The sequence below is a fragment of the Pseudophryne corroboree genome, chromosome 6, assembly GCF_028390025.1.
Source record: "Pseudophryne corroboree isolate aPseCor3 chromosome 6, aPseCor3.hap2, whole genome shotgun sequence".
NCBI lineage: Eukaryota > Metazoa > Chordata > Amphibia > Anura > Myobatrachidae > Pseudophryne > Pseudophryne corroboree.
This window is the reverse complement of record NC_086449.1, coordinates 680,437,982-680,458,126: the sequence shown is the minus strand read 5'-3', so window position 1 is coordinate 680,458,126 and position 20,145 is coordinate 680,437,982. Positions and strand designations below refer to the sequence as shown.

The 20,145-nt window shown below is 44.3% G+C and overlaps 1 protein-coding gene across 2 annotated transcripts in view; it reads left to right on the top strand.

Annotated features, from left to right (window-relative positions):
- The window catches only part of SLIT3 (slit guidance ligand 3), a 1,129,203-nt gene that overhangs the window by 294,189 nt on the left and 814,869 nt on the right, over positions 1-20,145 (top strand). For both annotated transcript variants that reach the window (XM_063928289.1, XM_063928288.1), the window contains exon 4: positions 252-323. In XM_063928289.1, coding sequence (XP_063784359.1) covers positions 252-323 — 72 coding nt within the window. The remainder of the gene's footprint in view (positions 1-251; positions 324-20,145) is intronic.

Sequence of the window (20,145 nt, the reverse complement as noted above, 5' to 3'; positions counted from 1 at the left end):
AGGTAAGTCCTTGGATATTTATGATGATTCATAGGTCAGTTGTGGTGAATTTAAGCTGTTTTATGGAGATGATCAGGATCATGCAAAAGGTTAGGCAGACATTTTGGGCACCAGCAGCATTTCAATATACAGTATGTAGCATGTTTAGCAGAAAGAGTTAGAGCAACATTTTCCTGTATCCGATGCAAGTAACTCCAGCCAGTTGTTAAATAGCACTTGGTGACATTTCTTATCCTTTCTCCTTGAAACAGGCGCCTGAACAAGAATAAATTGCAAGTCCTCCCAGAACTGCTATTCCAGAATACTGTCAAACTGACCAGACTGTAAGTAAATATTGATTCCTGGCTCCTGGCCATGTATTCCATCTTTTAAAAAAGCCTTTTTTTCTCATGTATCAAATTGTTATATGTCATAGTATTGAGATCTACTGTATTCGTAGGGAGAGATATTCTGTGGCATCCTCTTTGTGAAACTGTTACTATGCTTTGCTCCTCATTGTTATTTCTCAATTAGCTGCTTACTGCGGTCAGAAGACACAATCATTAACTTAAGAGGACGTCAATAGATTTAATTCTGTGCAGGCAGCATCTCCTTAAGCATGTTCATGGAATGTCTTTCATTTACAGTAATTGAATTTATTCCATGTAAATGTTGAAGAAATGTTTTGTATTGTGATTAATGTTTGAGTGGCGCATTGTCAGTTAACCGCAAAATGTGTAAATCACATGTTCCAGTTTAATGGTGCATTGTAGTGCTTAGGGGTACAGCAAGCCGTGCCTAAATGTGTCAAGAAAATAACAATTTATGTGAAAACACTGAAAAGCTATTTCTAATCCTCCAGAAATGTTTCAGCTGTTACCATGTGAGCTAGGTTAACAATCTGTTTTATGACTCACGCATAGGAGCTACTCTGCAGAATGGATTTGTGTTACTACGTAATGAAATATTCTGATTGTTTTACTCACTGAATACTTTGTGTAGTTATTTTGTGTATAAATATGGCGTAATGGTAAATGTATCTCAAATAAGGGAGTAATTTAGCTTTCTGTAATATATCTTATTTGTACTTTTTTAATTATTGCTTGTGTACTGCCATGTATACTGTGTGCCTGATTCTGAGTCGGACGCAAGTGTTAATATCACTGGAAGTCACGGAAAGTGGGTAGGTTTTGTAGCATGCAGGCAGAAATTGGACGCCTGTTTCAGATGGATCTTTTACACCCAGCAGACAAGTGGGAAAAAAAACCTACTTCAAGGCATATTGAATAGAAGTGTCTCTATGGTATTTTCTGTGGTAATATTGGGAAAAAAACTGTCACGTCAGGGTGTTCTTGTGGACCTGGGTTGGACTCTTTCGGTGGTACAGCAGGTGGTGCTAGATGCAGAAAGCTTTGGACTTTATGTAGGACTTGCAGGGATGCAGTCATGTGATTCACGCTCATGATCCCGGCAGTCACCACGCAGGCTGTGGAATCCCGAACGATCACAATGCTGACCGACGGAATGCCGACACACAGGGTCTATTCCCACTTGTTGGTGTCCACGACACCCATAGAGTGAGGCTAGAACCTGTGGCGAGGGCGCAGCGATCCACCGAGTCTGCTGCGGTCTGCTGCCGGGATTCCACAGTCTGTATGCTGACCGCCGGGTGCCGGCAATGCGTTACCAACACGACTTGCACAGTAGGTGCTCTGTTGCGCTTCCTACTACTAATGAAAAAAACACATTTCTGAGAGGTGGCAACCCTGTGTTTTATGAAGATTCAGTATATCAGTCCATATGAAATCCTGAAATATCAGACAGGGTTAATTATACATCATTTCCAGGACATCTGTGACGCAGTGAAGAAACAAGCATGCCTTTTAAAAGTCTTCTTTCATTTTATTCTATTAATTTTCATCAGGTTTAGTGGCCAGATACGGTATTTCCATATAAATAACAGTTGTGGATTATTACATAGCATGTGTTTCCTAAGGAGCCAAACACTCATCCCATGCAATTGTTGTTTTAGATATAAAACAAAATCAAATAAATAATGAATTTACAAATATGGAATTAACACAGCGTTTAACACTATAAAGGGACTAAGGGGGTCATTCCGAGTTGATCGTAGCTGTGCTAAATTTAGCACAGCTACGATCATGAACTTAGACATGCGGGGGGACGCCCAGCACAGGGCTAGTCCGCCTCGCATGTCAGTGCCGTTCCCCCGCACAAATGCAAAAGCATCACACAGCGGCAATGCTCTTTATTTGTGGAGTAACTCCTGGCCAGCGCAGCTCCTGCGGCTGGCCGGGAGTTGTGTGTCGGTGCCGCTGGCCGCAGCGGCTGCGTGAGACGTCACGCTGCCGCTGCGGCACGCCCCCCCAACGGTCCAGCCACGCCTACAGCCCCCTCCCGCACAGCGACGACTGCCATGCGCCCACGTATACCCTCTGATATATTGATCAGTGGGTGTAACTCCCAGAAGCAATGGAGACGCCTGCCTCCGGGCTCCAAGCCCTGAAGGGGCACCGGCATGTACAGCAGCACTTGTGTGGTTCACAGCAGGATTCATGTGTGATACTGTTCTGCCAGTGGAGCTCTGTGGCACACCTGTTACTGCTGCTGCAGCGTTAATTGGCTCTGTCCCAGGAGCCCTGCTAACACCTGCAATAGGGAGCAGGATGGCTCCCGCCTGGTGACGGTGCACCCGCTGCTACACTGTGAGATGGGACCCACCTGTGAGTACTGACAACTGAGAGGGGTTGGAGCATCCAACTCCATCTTGCCTCCAGGCGACTGGGATGAACTTACGCCCCTGATATGGGTGCAACACACACAAGGATAACATATGTGCATGCTACACACACAGGAATAACGTATACACATGCTACACACACAGGAATAACGTATACACATGCTACACACACAGGAATAATGTGTGCATGCTACACACACAGGAATAACGTATACACATGCTGCACATACAGGAATAATATATGGATGCTACACACACAATAATAACATGTGCTTAATACACACACAGGAATAATGTATGCACATGCTACACACACGAATAACAAATGTGCATGCTACACACACAGGAATAACGTATACACATGCTGCACACACAGGAATAATATATGGATGCTACACACACAATAATAACATGTGCTTAATACACACACAGGAATAATGTATGCACATGCTACACACACAGGAATAACGTGTGCATGCTACACACACAGGAATAACGTATACACATGCTGCACACACAGGAATAATATATGGATGCTACACACACAATAATAACATGTGCTTAATACACACACAGGAATAATGTATGCACATGCTACACACACAGGAATAACGTGTGCATGCTACACACACAGGAATAACGTATACACATGCTGCACACACAGGAATAATATATGGATGCTACACACACAATAATAACATGTGCATAATACACACACAGGAATAATGTATGCACATGCTACACACACGAATAACAAATGTGCATGCTACACACATTGGAATAATACATGGATGCTACACATAGGAATAACCTATGCTCATTCTGCATACACAGGAATAATGTATGTGCATGCTATACACAGCAATAAAATGTGCATAATACATACACAGGAGTAATATATGAATGCTACATACACAGGAATAATATATGGATACTACACACACAGTAATAACATGTGCATGCTACACACAGGAATAATATATGGATGCTACACACACAAGAATAACATATGTGCATGCTATACACATTGGAATAATATATGGATGCTACACACAGGAATAACATATGCACATTCTGCACATGCAGGAACAACATATGTGCATGCTACACACAGGAATAACATATGTGCATGCTACACATAGGAATAACATATGTGCATGCTACACACAGGAATAACATATGTGCATGCTACACACAGGAATAACATATGTGCATGCTACACACAGGAATAACATATGTGCATAATACACACACAGGAATAACATATGTGCATAATACACACACAGGAGTAATATATGGATGCTACACACACAGGAATAATTTATGCACATGCAGTGGCAAACGCAGGATTTTAATGGGGGGTCTCCGTACATGTATGTGTTATGTATGCGAATAAATATATATATACATACATACATACATACATACATACATACATACATACACACAAACAGACACACAAACAGACAGCGGCACTCTGGGGCTTTTGTGCAAAAATAGCTGTATTAAAGCATCACAAATGCATGTACCAACGATTCGGAGCGCGTAGCCCATTGACGAAGGGGCTATACGCCACGAAACTTTGGTACACGAATTTGTGATGCTTTAATACAGGTATTCTTGCACAAAAGCCCCGGAGTTCCGCTGTCTGTTTATATACACTGATGCTGCTGCCCAAAGGGGTCTACACAGTACTGTACATTAGTATATATACATAGAAACACATACATACGGCTTACATACAAACACACACGCAGCTTACATAGACATAGCATACATACACATAGAGTACAGACATACATACACGCACACACGGCAGAGATACCCACTCATCCAAATAACAGAAAGAACAGACCCCGCTGCGCTGCCCGCTCGCCCGGAGATAGCCATTGCCGAAGTGCCGGAGATCGTCACTGTCTCACCTTTTCGGTGAACAGTATTTCCCGGCTCCTCTACCCTGCGCCTCCCCTGGCTCCAGAAGAACTGCTGTCAGGAGCTGTGCGCTGCCGCAGCAGCTCCCCCTGCTTGCGGCCAGGCTGTCACAGTTAGTATGGAGGCAGCTGGGACACAGCAGCCTACACTTTTTTTTATTTATTTTTCAATCGGTCAGTGGCACCAATTGATCGGCGGCACTCGGAAACCCCCCTGCGTGCGCGTATGACATGCTACACACACAGGAATAACATATGTGCGTGCTGCACACACAGGAATAATATATGGATGCTACACACACACACAAATAACATACATGCATGAAACAGAGGGCCTGATTCAAGCACGATGTTCACATAGCTGTGCCTTTATTTGCTGCTGTGCATGTACAAAAAAAGTCAGAAAACCCCTATGGCGCATGGTTTATCCTATAGTATACGACCCAGATAGGATCAGAAATGGAGCGTCAAAGTGATGGGTATTCCTGGGTGGTCAATTGGGAAATGGCCTAAAGTGAACACAAAAAAAGACCGTCTCGTGTGTGTGTGTTATGTAAATGTCTTGATCTTGGGAATGTCGGTGAAAGCATCTGCGTTTCATTGCGCAAAGCCACTTCCACAGCAACCATAGTTAGACGGAGGCACTGCACCTGCCATAATAGCACGTGTAAGTGTTGATAGTGCACACGTTAGTGCGCCAATGGTCTAGAACCACCAGTGGTGGTACAGTGTGCATAGGCGTTAAAAGTGGGCGTCTCAGGGCTTGCATATTCAGGTGCACAAGGGGAAGGCAGAAACTAGCATTTATATATTACTGCACCCACAATTCCAGAATCAGACGCTAGAGCAGATGAAGCAGCTTCCATCTCTGAATCAGGTCCAAACAGAGGAAAAACATACAGTATATGCCTAACACACCAAGGAAGGAACATATGCCTTACTGTACTATAATCTATTATTATTTTTTCTGTATTGCAGTGCGCAATGCACATACACACACTTTACTTTTCAGGAACAGATCAGTGTGTTATGTTTCTGTTGAGGTCTACCTCTTTAAGCAATACTTTGAGGCTGATGTCTGATGGTTTTTCCCCATCACTGATGGTTTTGTACCAATTTTAGTTAATATTCTACTTCCTGGTTCCTACTGCATTTTGATTGGACGGTCTTTCCGATAACCTATAAGACAGTGCATACCAGATGAAATAGTGCTTTTATATTTAGCAAACATCAGTGTTTGGTCATCGATGGAGGATGATGGTTTTCCACCATCGATGGTCATGTGTTGATGGCATCGTCAGTGGTAGCATGGATGTTATTGACGCCTATGAGTATAGAGATGAGAACTAAGAGCGGAAAGCGATCAGTACGAAATCCCGCCGGGATTGGCACAATCCCGACAGGGGGGAGAGCGCAACGCAGCCCCTTGCGGGCTCGCTTTACTCGCCACGATGCGCTCACCACGCTGTGGGCACGGTGCCTCGCTACGCTCTGCACACTAATTTATTCTCCCGCTATGGGTGTCGTGGACACCTACAGAGGGAGAATGTGTCGGGATTGTGCCGGTCGGGATCCAGGTGTCGGAATTTCGACCGTCGGGATTCCGTCCGGTGGGATCTTGACTGCATCCCAGCAGAAACTGCTGAGCACCACGTGCCATTGATGTGAGAGGTGAATGTTGGCTATGAAGGTGTGTGAGGGCTGACTGACACACTACAGTGGAGCAGCTCTTCGTCAGAATGAACCTGGGGGCTACCAGACTTGTGTCTAAAATGACAGTTCAGCCTGTCTAGTTGCTGTGTGTGCTGCACACGGCGGTTACTCTGCCTATTAGCTTATGGTCATAATAATGTGACTTGACCGTGTATTTTTGAGTCGTTTCAGCAGTGCTAGAATCACAGGGAAATTTGTTATTGTCACGGACATTCCGGGAGCTTTACTGAACACTTCTATTCATATAGAATAGTGTGAATCCAAGCTACTTTCCGCTACAATATTACTTTATTATTAGTTAAAAAAAAGTGTTTTAATTATTTGGATTTAATGGATATATTAAATCTGAGATTAAAGGATATTCCAGTTGAATTCTTAGCATCAAATAACTGAATCTATTTTATGAGCTATTAGACTGACACTAATATTTCATTACTCGATCTAACTACTCCGGCAGACCAGTTAAGCAACGACTTATTGAACAATCCAGTATTGTGACTTTCAGAACCTCACTACTAAATTTGTGGGAAACACAGCTCAGAACGCAGCTCCTGTAGTCATTGGCAGTTTTAATTGAACAGCATAGTTATTATTTTGCAGTTGGAAACTATTTAAAACATTTCTTTGAATTTCTTTTAGCTATGAGGAAACCGGTTTGTATTAAAGTTAAGCCTTTCCCTGCCTCGTGGTTGGCTCAGATTGGTTTTACTGTGTGATCCAGACCACCTTGCATCTGACTCGGGGCATTCTGGCTCCATCACAGACCTCCTTTTTCACAATTCAGGTCAAGTCACTTGTGAATCATGTTTCCACTAACACAAGCCAACACTTGAACGTATTCAAAGCACTGTCCTGCAATGGGTGTTGTTTCAAAAACACACTACAATCTGTGCCTGCATAGACCATCTGTACTGTACAGCTCTGTTCTATTAACCCTTTCAATGACACGGGGCAGCTTATTATGATTCTGTATAGTTACTGTGGCATGGAAGTGCTTTTCCATACTGGCTGTTATTTCTCTATCTAACAAATAAAACAGTTTTTATGCAGTTCAAATATTGGGCATTAATTCAGCATCCATACAAAGCCAGCTCGTTATACCCCTGATGCAGTTGATTTAATCTTGGATGCATTAAAAACTCCTATTCATGGGAATTTACACCAAGTTGACATCAGATGAAACACAGCTGCTCCTGAATTTATAAAGCAAAAACACATCACACCACACTGTTCTTTAATGTCACTCCATGGTGAAATGTAAACATTATTTTTTAAACAGCATTTTTTACCCATAGGTAGATAGTGTGTCGGACTGGGGCATGTAGGGCCCTCTGGGGGAATGCAGTGGTAGGGGCCTGTGGTAGGGGTGTGGCCAGTCTGCAGAGGGGGTGTGGCCTGCCACCTCATTGGTTTGACTAACCATTAGCGAGTGCAACGTCTGGGCCCCTTCAGAAATATATACAGTAAATACAGCTATGCACTGTAGAAAATACACCATAGTGCAGTATAAGGTAACATATGTATGATGTATAATTCAAGTGCACAGTCTGGAACCTGATCCTTAGAGCAGGAGGTGGGCCCCAGGCAGTAGGGCCCACCGGTGGTTTCCCCTGTACCCCTGTGGGCCAGTCCAAGCCTGGGTAGATAGTATAATTTATAAATGCATCTTGTTATGTGTATATAATTCGTTTGTTATGTCAGAGGTATGTTCTTTTTTCTTTTCTTTTTTTCTTTTTTTTGCATTTTCTTCCACAGTCCTGTTGTATCTGTGGCTTTATTAGGGCATCACAGTGTGGATAATATTGCAGAGGCAAATACAGGTTCTAAAGCAGATTTGAAACCATGTTGGTTCACGGTGCGTATCTTGTATGAGTCCAAACGTGTCTAGTGTTCACGCTACGATTTTCTGGGGCAGGGTGCTGACCACTGAGGAGGTTACATTATAAGGAAACCCACACAAGTACGGGGAGAATATACAAACTCCACAAAGATAGGGCCATGGTGGGAATCAAACCCATGACCTCAGTGCTGTGAAGCAGTAATGCTAACCATTACACCATCCGTACTGCTCTATAATAGAATGTATTATAATGTAGGGCCATAATTCACATTGGGACTCACAGTAGTGCCCACAATTAACATAATGCCAATTCAAGTTATTCCACACAGTAGTGCTCCCAGCTCACACTATGCTGCACAGTAGTGCATAAAATTCACATTATGCCACACAGTAGTGCCTCTAGTTCATGTTATGCCAAATAGTAATGCCCCCACTTCACATTATGCCATACAGTAAGTGCCCCCAATTCTCATTAAACCACACAGTCCACATTATGCCACATCAGCACTAAATATTTAGAGAGATGACCAGGCCTATAATATGGCATTCTCACGTAGGTTAAGTTCAAAGAGGGTGTGGGCTATGCAGAATTGTATAGATGTATAGCAGGTATAGGGCTGGTGCAAGTGCACCTGGAAATAATGGTGGGTATGAAAGCAAGCATATAGGTAGGAGCAGTCTGTGAATGGGGAGATGCATACAATTCTGCATACAGTATGTGTGTATTTCTTTCTGTGCAATGTGGAAGTAATTACAGAGAGGAGTGCCTGCTTGCACTACCACCCTTTAGCATTCTTCCTCTGCATCTCTTTTATTCACGCTACTGTTCTTGGCAGCTTGTGTCAGATGGCAATTTTGGGCACTTATATAGTCATAAACATTGTATAGCTGCACCAACTCTCTTATGTTCCTGCTCTGTGAGAGGCATCTGTTATGCTACACAGGTATAGTATTCATGCATTTACCACTTATTTCAAATATATTTTATGAAAATGCCTGTTGCTTATTGCCGTAAGACCCATGCTGGCAAAGGAACTATGTCAGACTATTTTTTTGTCTGCCATGTGATTTTATTGTTTTGTTTTTTTCTCAAAGATTTCAAATTGAAATTGTTACCATGGAAACTTTGTCCATTGTTGGGGTTTTTTCTTTCTCTCTGCTTTTCAGTTTACATACAGCTTTAGAAAGCCAATCAATAACAAAAAGAGTAGAATGTTAGCAATGTGAAAACATTCCTACTGTATCTCTGCAAATGTTGTTTTCCAGGTAAGGAAGTAAGACTGTTTCCATGTACACTGATGGAATACAAGTATAACAACCTGCATAAACACTACAGGGTAAATTTACGAAAGCGTCTAAAACCGATTTGGTGATGTTGCCCATAGCAACCAATCAGATGCGGTCTTTAATTTTCTAAAAGGCAATACAGAAATGATAGACAGCATCTAATTGGTTGCTATGGGCAACATCACCACTTCTGTTTTAGAGTCTTTAATAAATGACCTACGACCTAAGAGGTGGTGTCCTGGGGCATCTAGATATTCAGGAAATGCCAGAATTAAGGGTAGTTCTTCAGGACTCTCAGGAAAACAGGGCATCCTGGCAGATCCTGGCCACTTCCCTAATGGTGCCCATACACTTGTGAGATAATCGGTGCTATCCTTCGATTTCGACCTCATCTGTGAGAGAAATCGAAGGATTGTATGCACATTTTCGGTACCTTGAGACGCGATGTGCGGGCACGCCGCTCGAATATCGCGTCTCAAGATGTTATGTGCTGCACTTAATATCTCTTGCATCTCAGTGCGATCGCATGTGGTTTTAAAACCACATGAGATATATCTCACTGCAATGTGCGATGGGCACCCGCTGGGAGCGGCCAGAGGCAGCTCCCACTCGGCGGTGATGTGCTAATCACGTGATTACCATGCAATCTATTGCATGATCGCATGGTAATCACTTTGGCAGTTCAGCCAGCCTCTCAGTGCAATAAGAAGCAGCTGGACGCTGCCGGCATCCTGAGTGCCTTCTTGAGGCTCCGTGAAAGTATATATATATATATATATATATATAAAAAAAAAGCAGCGCGCTGCACCGATGGATCGGCGGGCAGGGGGTTTTCTAGGTACTCGGAAACCCCCCCCTCCTGCGTGCGCGTGCGGAACGGATTTGCAGCTGTCCGCTGACTGAGGTTTTTTTTTAGCAGCTCAGCGTACACATGCGATCACACACTTGCACGGCGAATATACACTCCCCTTGGGCAGCAATTATCTGATGACAGGACAACAATTTTAGCAGCATAGCGATCAGGTCTGAATCAGGGCTGGCTCCAGGCCTACTAGCACCCTGAGCAAGAAAATTTCAAAGCACCACCACCCCCACCCATGTGCGCGCGCTCCTGGAAAAGTGGGCGTGGCCTCGCCATTTCATATTATGAAACTATAAATAAATGTATCTTCACACCCCCTCTACGCACACAATTAGCAACCTTACACATAACAGCCACAGTAGTGTTCCTTACACATAATATCTCCAGTATAGTGCCAGATACACATAATGGCCCCAGTAGTGCAGTGCCGGATAAACATGACATGCCCCCCAGCAGTGCCAGCTACACATGACATGCCCCCCAGCAGTGCCAGATAGACATGACATGCCCCCCAGCAGTGCCAGACAGAGTGCCAGATAGACATGACATGCCCCCCAGCAGTGCCAGATAGACATGACATGCCCCCCAGCAGTGCCAGCTACACATGGCATGCCCCCAGCAGTGCCAGCTAGACATGACATACCCCCCCAGCAGTGCCAGATAGACATGACATGCCCTCCAGCAGTGCCAGAGAGACATGGTATGCCCCCCAGCAGTGCCAGAGAGACATGGTATGCCCCCCAGCAGTGCCAGAGAGACATGGTATGCCCCCCAGCAGTGTCAGATTGACATGGTATGCCGCCCATCAGTGCCAGATAGACATGGTATGCACCCCAGCAGTGCCAGATAGACATAACATGCCCCCCAGCAGTGCCAGATAGACATGACATACCCCCCAGCAGTGCCAAATACATAAATGCCCCCACAGTGCCAGATACATAAATGCCCCCTCAGTGCCAGATATGCCCCCACAGTGCCAGATACATAAATGCCCCCACAGTGCCAGATATGCCCCCACAGTGCCAGATACATAAATGCCCCCACAGTGCCAGATACATAAATGCCACCACAGTGCCAGATATGCCCCCACAGTACCTGCTGTGCTGGGAGGGGGAGTGCAGTGGGCCGCAGGCGGACTTGCCAAACTATTGAGTGCGCGACGTCAGACGCCGGCACCGCACAGCGCGCACAGAACCGTTTAGGGCAGCAAGCTGGCTTCAGGCTCGAATATGGCGGCGCCAGCGTGCGGCGTCCGTTAAGGGTGGCGCCCTGAGCAGCCGCTCTGTTTGAACATGCCTGGAGCCGGCCCTGGTCTGAATCACCCCTATGGTTTTTCCCAGTTGCTTGCTTTTTTGGTTTGCTAACAAACCTTAATAAGACCCAAAATGCAAAGTGAATGAACAGTAGAAAAGTCTAAATCAAATAAATATTTAGTGTGACCACCCTTTGCCTTCAAAACAGCATCAATTTTTCTAGGACCACTTGCACACAGTTTTTGAAGGACTTCGCCAGGGAGGTTGTTCTAAACATAATTGAGAATTAACCACAGATCTTCTATTGATGTAGGCTTGCTCAAATACTTCTGTCTCTTCATGTAATTCCAGATCAGGGCTCTGTGGGGGCTATATCATTACTTGCAGGACTCCTTGTTCTTCTTTAAGCTGAAGATAGTTCTTAATTACATTGGCTGTACATTTGGGGTTATTTTCCTGCTGCAGAATAAATTTGGAGCCAATCAGACGCCTTGCATGATGGATAAGCACCTGCTTGTATTTCTCAGAATTGAAGCACAAAGAAATTGGCAACATTGAGGACCATAGAGGCAGTAGTCGGCCAGGGAAGCTTAGTGCATCAGATGAAAGACACATCATGCAAGACACTTCCCTTCAAAGTCGGAAGCTGTCCAGCAGTGCGATCAGCTGAGAACTGGCAGAAACCAGTGGGACCCAGATACACCCATCTACTGTTTGGAGAAGTGTGGCCAGAAGCAGTGGCGGAACTAGCGAGCGGTGGGCCCAGGTGCGACAAAATGCTTTGGGCCCCCCTCTCTCATCCCATCCAAGTCCACCCCCTCACCCCTGGAGAGGATCTGGTGAGGGGGACCTGCTCAGGGCCATAGAGAAATGGATACCTAGCAACAGTGCCATAACTAGACATTTTAGACAGTTTAACTCATTACATGCTTTGGGCCCCTGGACAGTGGCGGGCCCCAGTGCAACGCACTGGTTGCACTGGCGGTAGTTCCGCCTCTGGCCAGAAGTGCTCTTCATGGAAGAATAGCGTGTGGAAAAAAGGCCAAGTGACTCAACTATGCACAAAAACATAGGAACTGGGGTGTAGAAAATGGCAGCAGGTGCTCTGGACTGATGAGACAAAATTTGAAATATTTGGCTGTTACAGAAGGCAGTTTGTTTGCTGAAGGGCTGAAGACAGACTTGCCAACCCTCCCGCATATTGCCACAGTGCCCCGCTGCCCCGCACACTGACCTGCAGCTCCCGGATTCCCACTAAAACCACCCCTTCCCCCAGTCCGTGAGAAAATGGCGTGTACATGCAAGGGGAGGCCGGTAGAACTGTGGGTGGTAGTGAGTGTGGCTGCGTCATTGCTGCCATATAATCCCCACGCCGATCGCCCTGTGAGTGGTACATCCCACGGCCCCGGTCAATGAGAGACTGGCAGCACATATGGACCCGGGCAGCTTGCTCCTGTCATCTGCCGGCCAAAGTCGGAGGAGGGAGCAGGGGAAGCGGGCGCTGTGTGCGGTCTGGAGGATCCCCGTGTCCAGGACTTTACGCGCTTGGCTACTGTATAGTTGCGGAGAGGCCGGTGGCCAGGAGCTGTGCCCAGTGCTGGGTGAGACAAAGGGAAGGAAATGTATGCACCACACAGGGCTCATCTGTGGCACATGCACACTGCATGCCACCCACCATTCTGAATTTGCTGTATGCCCCAGTCATGCACAATGAACAGTCATACTGTACTTTGGCATCGGACTGTACATGGGAGAGTTAGGGGGTTGTCCTCTGTAAGACCTGGTGGCATCTGTAGCATTGTGTGTCAGCATGCAGGTATTATATATATGTTTGCCTCTGGGGTAGGCATGAGAGAACCTGCATTACTGCCCCTATTACTAGCTGGTCCAATGTCAGTGAGTGGCTTGTTGCTTAGGCTTACTCTTTTTCCCCTCACAGCGCCAAACTCCCCCTTTCCCCATTCGCAGTATCCTCAGTCTCCCTCTCCCCCTACACAGATTTTTTCCCTTCTCCCACTGCCCCACAAATTTACTGTGGGACATGTAGGGGAGACATCATTATGTTTAAAGGCCAGCCACCGGCGCAAAGTTATAAGTAGCGGTGAACGGCTAGCAAAGTAGCGCTAGCACACTGGCCAAAACTTTATCGGCAGTGGCGGGAGTGAAAGCAGTGGACCGTTTAAAAAAAAATTAAGAACATTACAGTTTAAACTTTAAAGGCCAAAATAATGTCTGTCACATGTGTATGTCACATATACTGTATGTGTATAATAATGTAGGTGTGTTGTCGGTGCATAGCCCTGCCGTGTAATGTAGCTGTGTTGTCAGTGTTAAGTCAGCACTGCTCTTTGGGCCTAATTCAGATCTGTTTGCTTTTTCACTGCGCAGCACTGCAATACGCAGGTGCTTTGTACGGGTACATAGCGGATCGTTGCTGTGCGATGGATTTAACGAAGAATCCATTCGCACAGCCGAACGCAAGGAGACTGACAGGAAGAGGGCGTTTGCAGGTGGCAACTGACCGTTTTCTGGGAGTGGCTGGAAAACGCAGGCATGTCCAAGCGTTTGCAGGGCGGGTGTCTGACGTCAATTCCGGGCTCGAACAGGCTGAAGTGTTCGCAGCGGCTGAGCAAGTTCAGACCTACTCAGAAACTGCACAATATGTTTTTGTACCGCTCAGCTGCACATGCGATCGCACGCTTGCAAAGCTAAAATACACTTCCCCATAGGTGGCCACTATCCGATCGCAGCACTGCAAAAAGTAGCTAGCGGGCGATCAGATCTGAATTGGGCCCTTTGTACTTTAGCTTTCACCTGCCACTGCAGAACACACCCCTAAGACAATAGATACGCCCATAGGTGGAGATAAACACACCCCTTGGCTTGAATGTGACACACACCCTCAATAGCACCGTGCTCTCCCCACATTATAGTGCAATCTATAATCTCCCTGAAACTACTTTTCAAAAGTAGGCAAGTATGGCTGGAGAGTGGTACAATAATGAGCGTCTGCAGGCAACAGTGAAGCATGGTGGAGGTTCCTTGCAAGTTTGGGGCTGCATTTCTGCAAATGTAGTTGGGGATTTGGTCAGGATTAATGGTGTCCTCAATGCTGAGATATACAGGCAGGTACTTATTCCTCATGCAGTACCATCAGGGAGGCATCTGATTGTCTCCAAATCTATTCTGCAGCAGGACAACGACCCCAAACATACAGCCAATGTCATTAAGAACTATCTTCAGTGTAAAGAAGAACAAGGATTCCTGGAAGTGATGATATGGGCCGACAGAGCCCTGATCTTAACATTATTGAGTCTGTCTGGGAATACATAATGAGACAGAAGGATTTGAGCAAGCCTACATCCACAGAAGATCTGTGGTTATTTCTCCAAATATTTGGAACAACCTTCCTGCCAAGTTCCTTCAAAAACTGTGTGCAAGTGTACTTAGAAGAATTGATGCTGTTTTGAAGGCAAAGGGTGGTCATACCAAAATATTGATTTGATTTATATCATTCTTACTTTGCAGCATTTTTCCACACCTGGCTAAAACTTTTGCACTGTACTGTATGTCCGCAAAACTGACTTGCGATTAAGCTCTGTTTCTCCACTTGTGGGATAGTATCGAGTAATTGTTGTTTGGAGCGGAAAAGCAATCTTCTCTTGTCCTCAAGGTTGGAAGCAAGAAAATAGGACAGTTATAGTTTCTCATGAGAAGATTACAGATATTCTTAAGGCGTATATTCATTGTCACTAGTAACACAGCTATATGGCATTCCCCAGGGTTCTTTCTTATCTCCCATGGTATTTGCATTATACATCCGCATTAATCAGACATCATGGCTTGGCCTACCACTGCCCTATATGCCCTTTTTTGCTGGGTACTCCGGGTACTAAGAACTCACTACCAATCTTATATGGCTGTCTACCTGAGCTCCAGTTGATAACTGCCAGCTGGCTGCAACTGAATCCTGATAAAATAAAGGTCCTTATGATAGAAGCACATATTTGTTAACTGGACTTACACTTGGGAGCTCAGAGTTGCAAAACAGTGACCATATGCAAAATCTAGATGTTGTCCTGGATTGTGGCTTGATACTTAGATATCAGGTGTCAGCCATGGTCATGGATGAACTGGGGCTAACAATTAGCCCCAGCGTGCAATCGCTGCATGCACACAGATAAAAGGCGTGTGGCCCCATCTTCAAGCCGCTACACCAGTATACGGATGCATGACATCATGTTGCCCACCAATCAGGCCATCAGCCTTCTGGCATTTGCCAGATGTCCAGTCTAGGCGTAGCCATGGTCAGATCTTCATTGTTTCATTTGAGAAACAAGCAGTTAATATCATCAGAATGACGGAGCAGATTTATCAAAGCGTGGAGAGATAAATTGGAGAGAGATAATGTACCAACCAACCATCTCCTGCCTGTAATTTTTCAAAGACAGTCTGTTAAATGAAAGAAGCTGATTGGTTAGTACTTTATCTCTCTCCACCACTGTATCTCTCTCCAAACTTTGATAAATCTGCCCTTGTATTTCATAAATCATTGCTTACTTGGCTTGAAAGGCCAGATCATACATTTGGTGGATGCATCTGTCATCGCACATACCGCCACTTACCGCATGTATATCAAAGTTTACTGACGCCATATGCATGAATAAAATCACAAAGGATAGCTTTTGCGTTAACAGTTGTCCTTTGCGGTTATAGGACTTCCGGGTTTAAGACCCAGAGTACTATCTGTGCATGCACTGAGTGATGCACGTGCCGCAGGGGGTGCTGGTATATACGAGGTAAGCAGCCAAACCTCAGGTTTACTGCATCCAGCCCATTGTACCAATAGCGCAATCTGATGATTTCCACATGCAGAGTTACATGTTGTTGTTGTCCAACCAAGTTAAACATCTATCCTGCTTAACAACTTTTCAATTGTTTACGCTGTTTGTAGCCAATTAGGTCTAGAGTGGCCTACTAGCTAATAAAATGGTGGCTTGAATGGAGATTTTTAAATATTTTAGAGCTAAAGTAAATTAATTAAAACATTTTTTTTCTCTTTTCTAATTCTAATATTATCTACACCAGGAATAAGAAATACAAGGTGTGTTCTTCTATGGAATATATCTTGAAAATAAAATAACCTTAAATTGTAGGTTAATCTTGCTTTTGCTCTCCACTTATAAATTGGCTGACCACATAATACTAATTACTGAGGCTTCCAAACTGGAGTAGAAAATTGGCTTGCTAATTAAGGTAGTTTTACTCTTAGTGTAGCCCCTAATTATTTAACTCAGCAGGAGAGAGTTCATTAATATGCCTTTACAAGGATATAATTTGATTCCGGATTAAAGAATCCCAAGGTCAATGTATTAGCTTTGACTTCTGGAGCCCATTATTTAAGGTTTCACATTTTACTGTTTCCTTTCTGTTTTTATTTAACCTTTTACTACTGTTGAAAATATCACGTTTCTTTGGTATTTTCAATGTCTAATTCACTTTTTAAATATATAACACAAAAAAGTTAAATAATGTACTTATAGAGCAGAATGCAATGTAAACAGAGTGAATCTAATTTGGATTAAAAAAATAAAAACATAGATCCTTGGTGTGGTGTGTGTGTGTGTGTGTGTGTGTGTGTGTGTGTGTGTGTGTGTGTGTGTGTGTGTGTGTGTGCGTGTGTGTGCATTTTTCTTTACATTTTTAGTTGGTGCTTTTTTATCTTTGTTATGAAGTAATTTTTGTGATACTAAGTGATAATTAGATACTTAAGTGGTATAAACATATACTATGAAATACTTGTAGATCGCTTTTTTCATCATTACGTAAATTAAACCTAGGCAACGTTAGCACAGGTGCTACTAACAAGTGCCTCGTACTGACATGAACCAGCTTTGCAACTGTCAAAAGGCCTCTCAGCATCCAGAGAACAATTAAGTGTTTCACCTCCAGGTCATTGGTTATGTTTAATCAGACTGTGTGGGGGATTCGATTAGCCCTAAACATTTTTTGAGTTAAAAATATGGGCTTTTACTGCAATTTTTTGCCCAATGATTTTCTTCGGGCAATTCAATTGTAGCCTCTTCTTTTTTTTTTCTCCCAGAAAGGTCCCAATTTCAAAGAGTGCATTTTTTGCGGCTGCAATCGCAAAAACAGGACACTTATCTGGGTGCCCCCAAAAATCCCAGATAAGTACCAACGTCGGGCTACTTTAGGGGCTAATTGGATAAAATTGGTAAAATTAACAAAGCTCTGAATGGGAAGCTCTGTAAGGAACTTAACATGTGAATATAGAGTGCAAAACGTTTGTGACGATTCCCTACTTTATGTACTGTATGTTTAACTATTTAATTGTTACATTTGAAGCTCAGGGTAAATGTGGTGTATTTGCAGTGAACTTAAGGTTAAAGCTGGGTACACAATTTAGTGATGTGTGCCCAGCCGATATGTACTCAGCTGATTTGAGCAATATGTTGGCCTGATCTGCTGGATCAGACGACATATCAGTGTGTACCCAGCTTAACACAGACACAAAAACATTTTTCTCGCAATGATCACATTCATTAAGATCTAGGATATATTTTTATTAGTCATGTGTGTGACACACAGTCTTTAGCGATATAAAAAAAATGTTCATTAATATGGAGTCTATTCATGAAGCAGTGAAAAGTGTGGAGAAGTGAGCCAGTGAAGAATTGGCTCATGGCGACCAATAAGCTGCTGCGTATAATTTTAAAGAATGCATTTTAAAAATGTTACCTCAACACTGATTGGTTGCCAAGGGCAATTTATCCACTGGTGCGTTATCACCTTGCACTTATCACTGCTTTATCATTACTTTATCCCTTCTCCAGGTTAATACATCTGCCCCAAATGTTTGATATGAATGATCAATTGTAAGATGAGACGCATCATATGATAATTTTGACTGTGTATTCATTAAGCATTAACTTTTGCCCATGAACCATTTTCGGTTGGTGTTGTTATAAGGAACATATACTAAATGCTTTCCTCAGTACAATTTATCATCAGTCTTATCATGCCATCTAATGCATGGCCACTAAACATCTAAATTCACATCTGGAACAGAACCTCTATTGCTGGTTTCTTTTATGTTTTATGAATAAAATGCACATTCCACATCCTATTTCAATTATCATAAAAAGTATGCGCTATTACAACATTGTGTATGTACATTTTATATCTATGTTGTCATTTAAAAATTAAAACAGCGTTGCCTGAGATTCTCCCGTTTCCTTAGAGACTTTTGGATCTAGCTTGATGGCAGGATGTAAGCAAAGCAGAGATGGTCAAGGCAGGGGGATGGAGGAGCAGCCTCAGGACTAGGTTATGTATCGGAAAGGTACGCTTTGATGAATAGGTGGGTTTTCAGTGTCCGTTTGAAGCTTTGCAAGGTCGGGGAGAGTCTAATGGAGTGGGGGAGTGCGTTCCACTGAAAGGGTACAGCACGGCCAAAATCTTGAACTCGAGCATGGGGAGCAGTGACCAGGGTAGAGGAGAGGTGCTGGTCATTGGTTGACCATAAGGGTTGGGAGGGAGTATGAAGGGAGAGGAGGTTGGAGATGTAGGGAGCAGTGGAATTAGAGATGGCCTTGTATGTGAGGCGGAGGAGTTTGAAGAGGATTCTGCAGGGAAATGGGAGCCAGTGCAGATTTTGTCGAAAGAGTGTGGCAGATGTGGAGCGGCGGGAGATAAGCCTAGCTGCGGAGTTGAGGACGGATTGGAGGGGAGTAAGATGGGAGCAAGTGAGGCCAGTTCGGAGAATATTTGAGTAGTTCAGTCGTGAGATGACCAGTGAGTGGATGATAAGTTTAGTTGCACTCTGGGAGAGAAATGGCCTGATGTCAGCAATGTTGCATAGCTGGAACTGACAGGATTTTGCCAGAGCTTGGATGTGGGGTGCAAAGGAGAGAGAGGAGTCATGAGTGACGCCCAAGCAGCAGAGTTGGGAAACTGGGGAAATTATGGTGTTGTCAACAGTGATAGAGATATTGGTAGGGGGTGTTACTCTGGCTGGAGGAAAGATAATGAGTTCAGTTTTGTCCATGCTGAGCTTCAGAGAACGCTCAGCCATCCAGGAAGAGATGGCGGAGAGGCAGCGGACAACCTGAGAGAGGACAGAGGGGATCAGATCAGAAGAGGAGAGGTAGAGTTGTGTGTCATCAGCATAGAGGTGGTATTGAAGGCCAAAGGAGTTAATGAGTGCACCCAGGGAAGAGGTGTACAGGGAGAATAGAAGGGGGCCGAGGACAGAACCCTGAGGGACATAAACAGGAAGGATGAAGGATGTGAGGTGGTGCCAGAGGCAGACACAGAGAAGGAGCGGTTAGTGCGGTAAGAGGTAAACCAGTCAAGGACAGTGCTTGAATGGGTGTTTGCACGTAGGCTAAGTTAAGTGAAAACAGAATTGCAGGCTGATTTTAGATAGATCTCTTGCATTACAAGTGCACTCTGATAGTGATTTCTTTTTAACCAAGTATACAGATAGGGATGGTGCA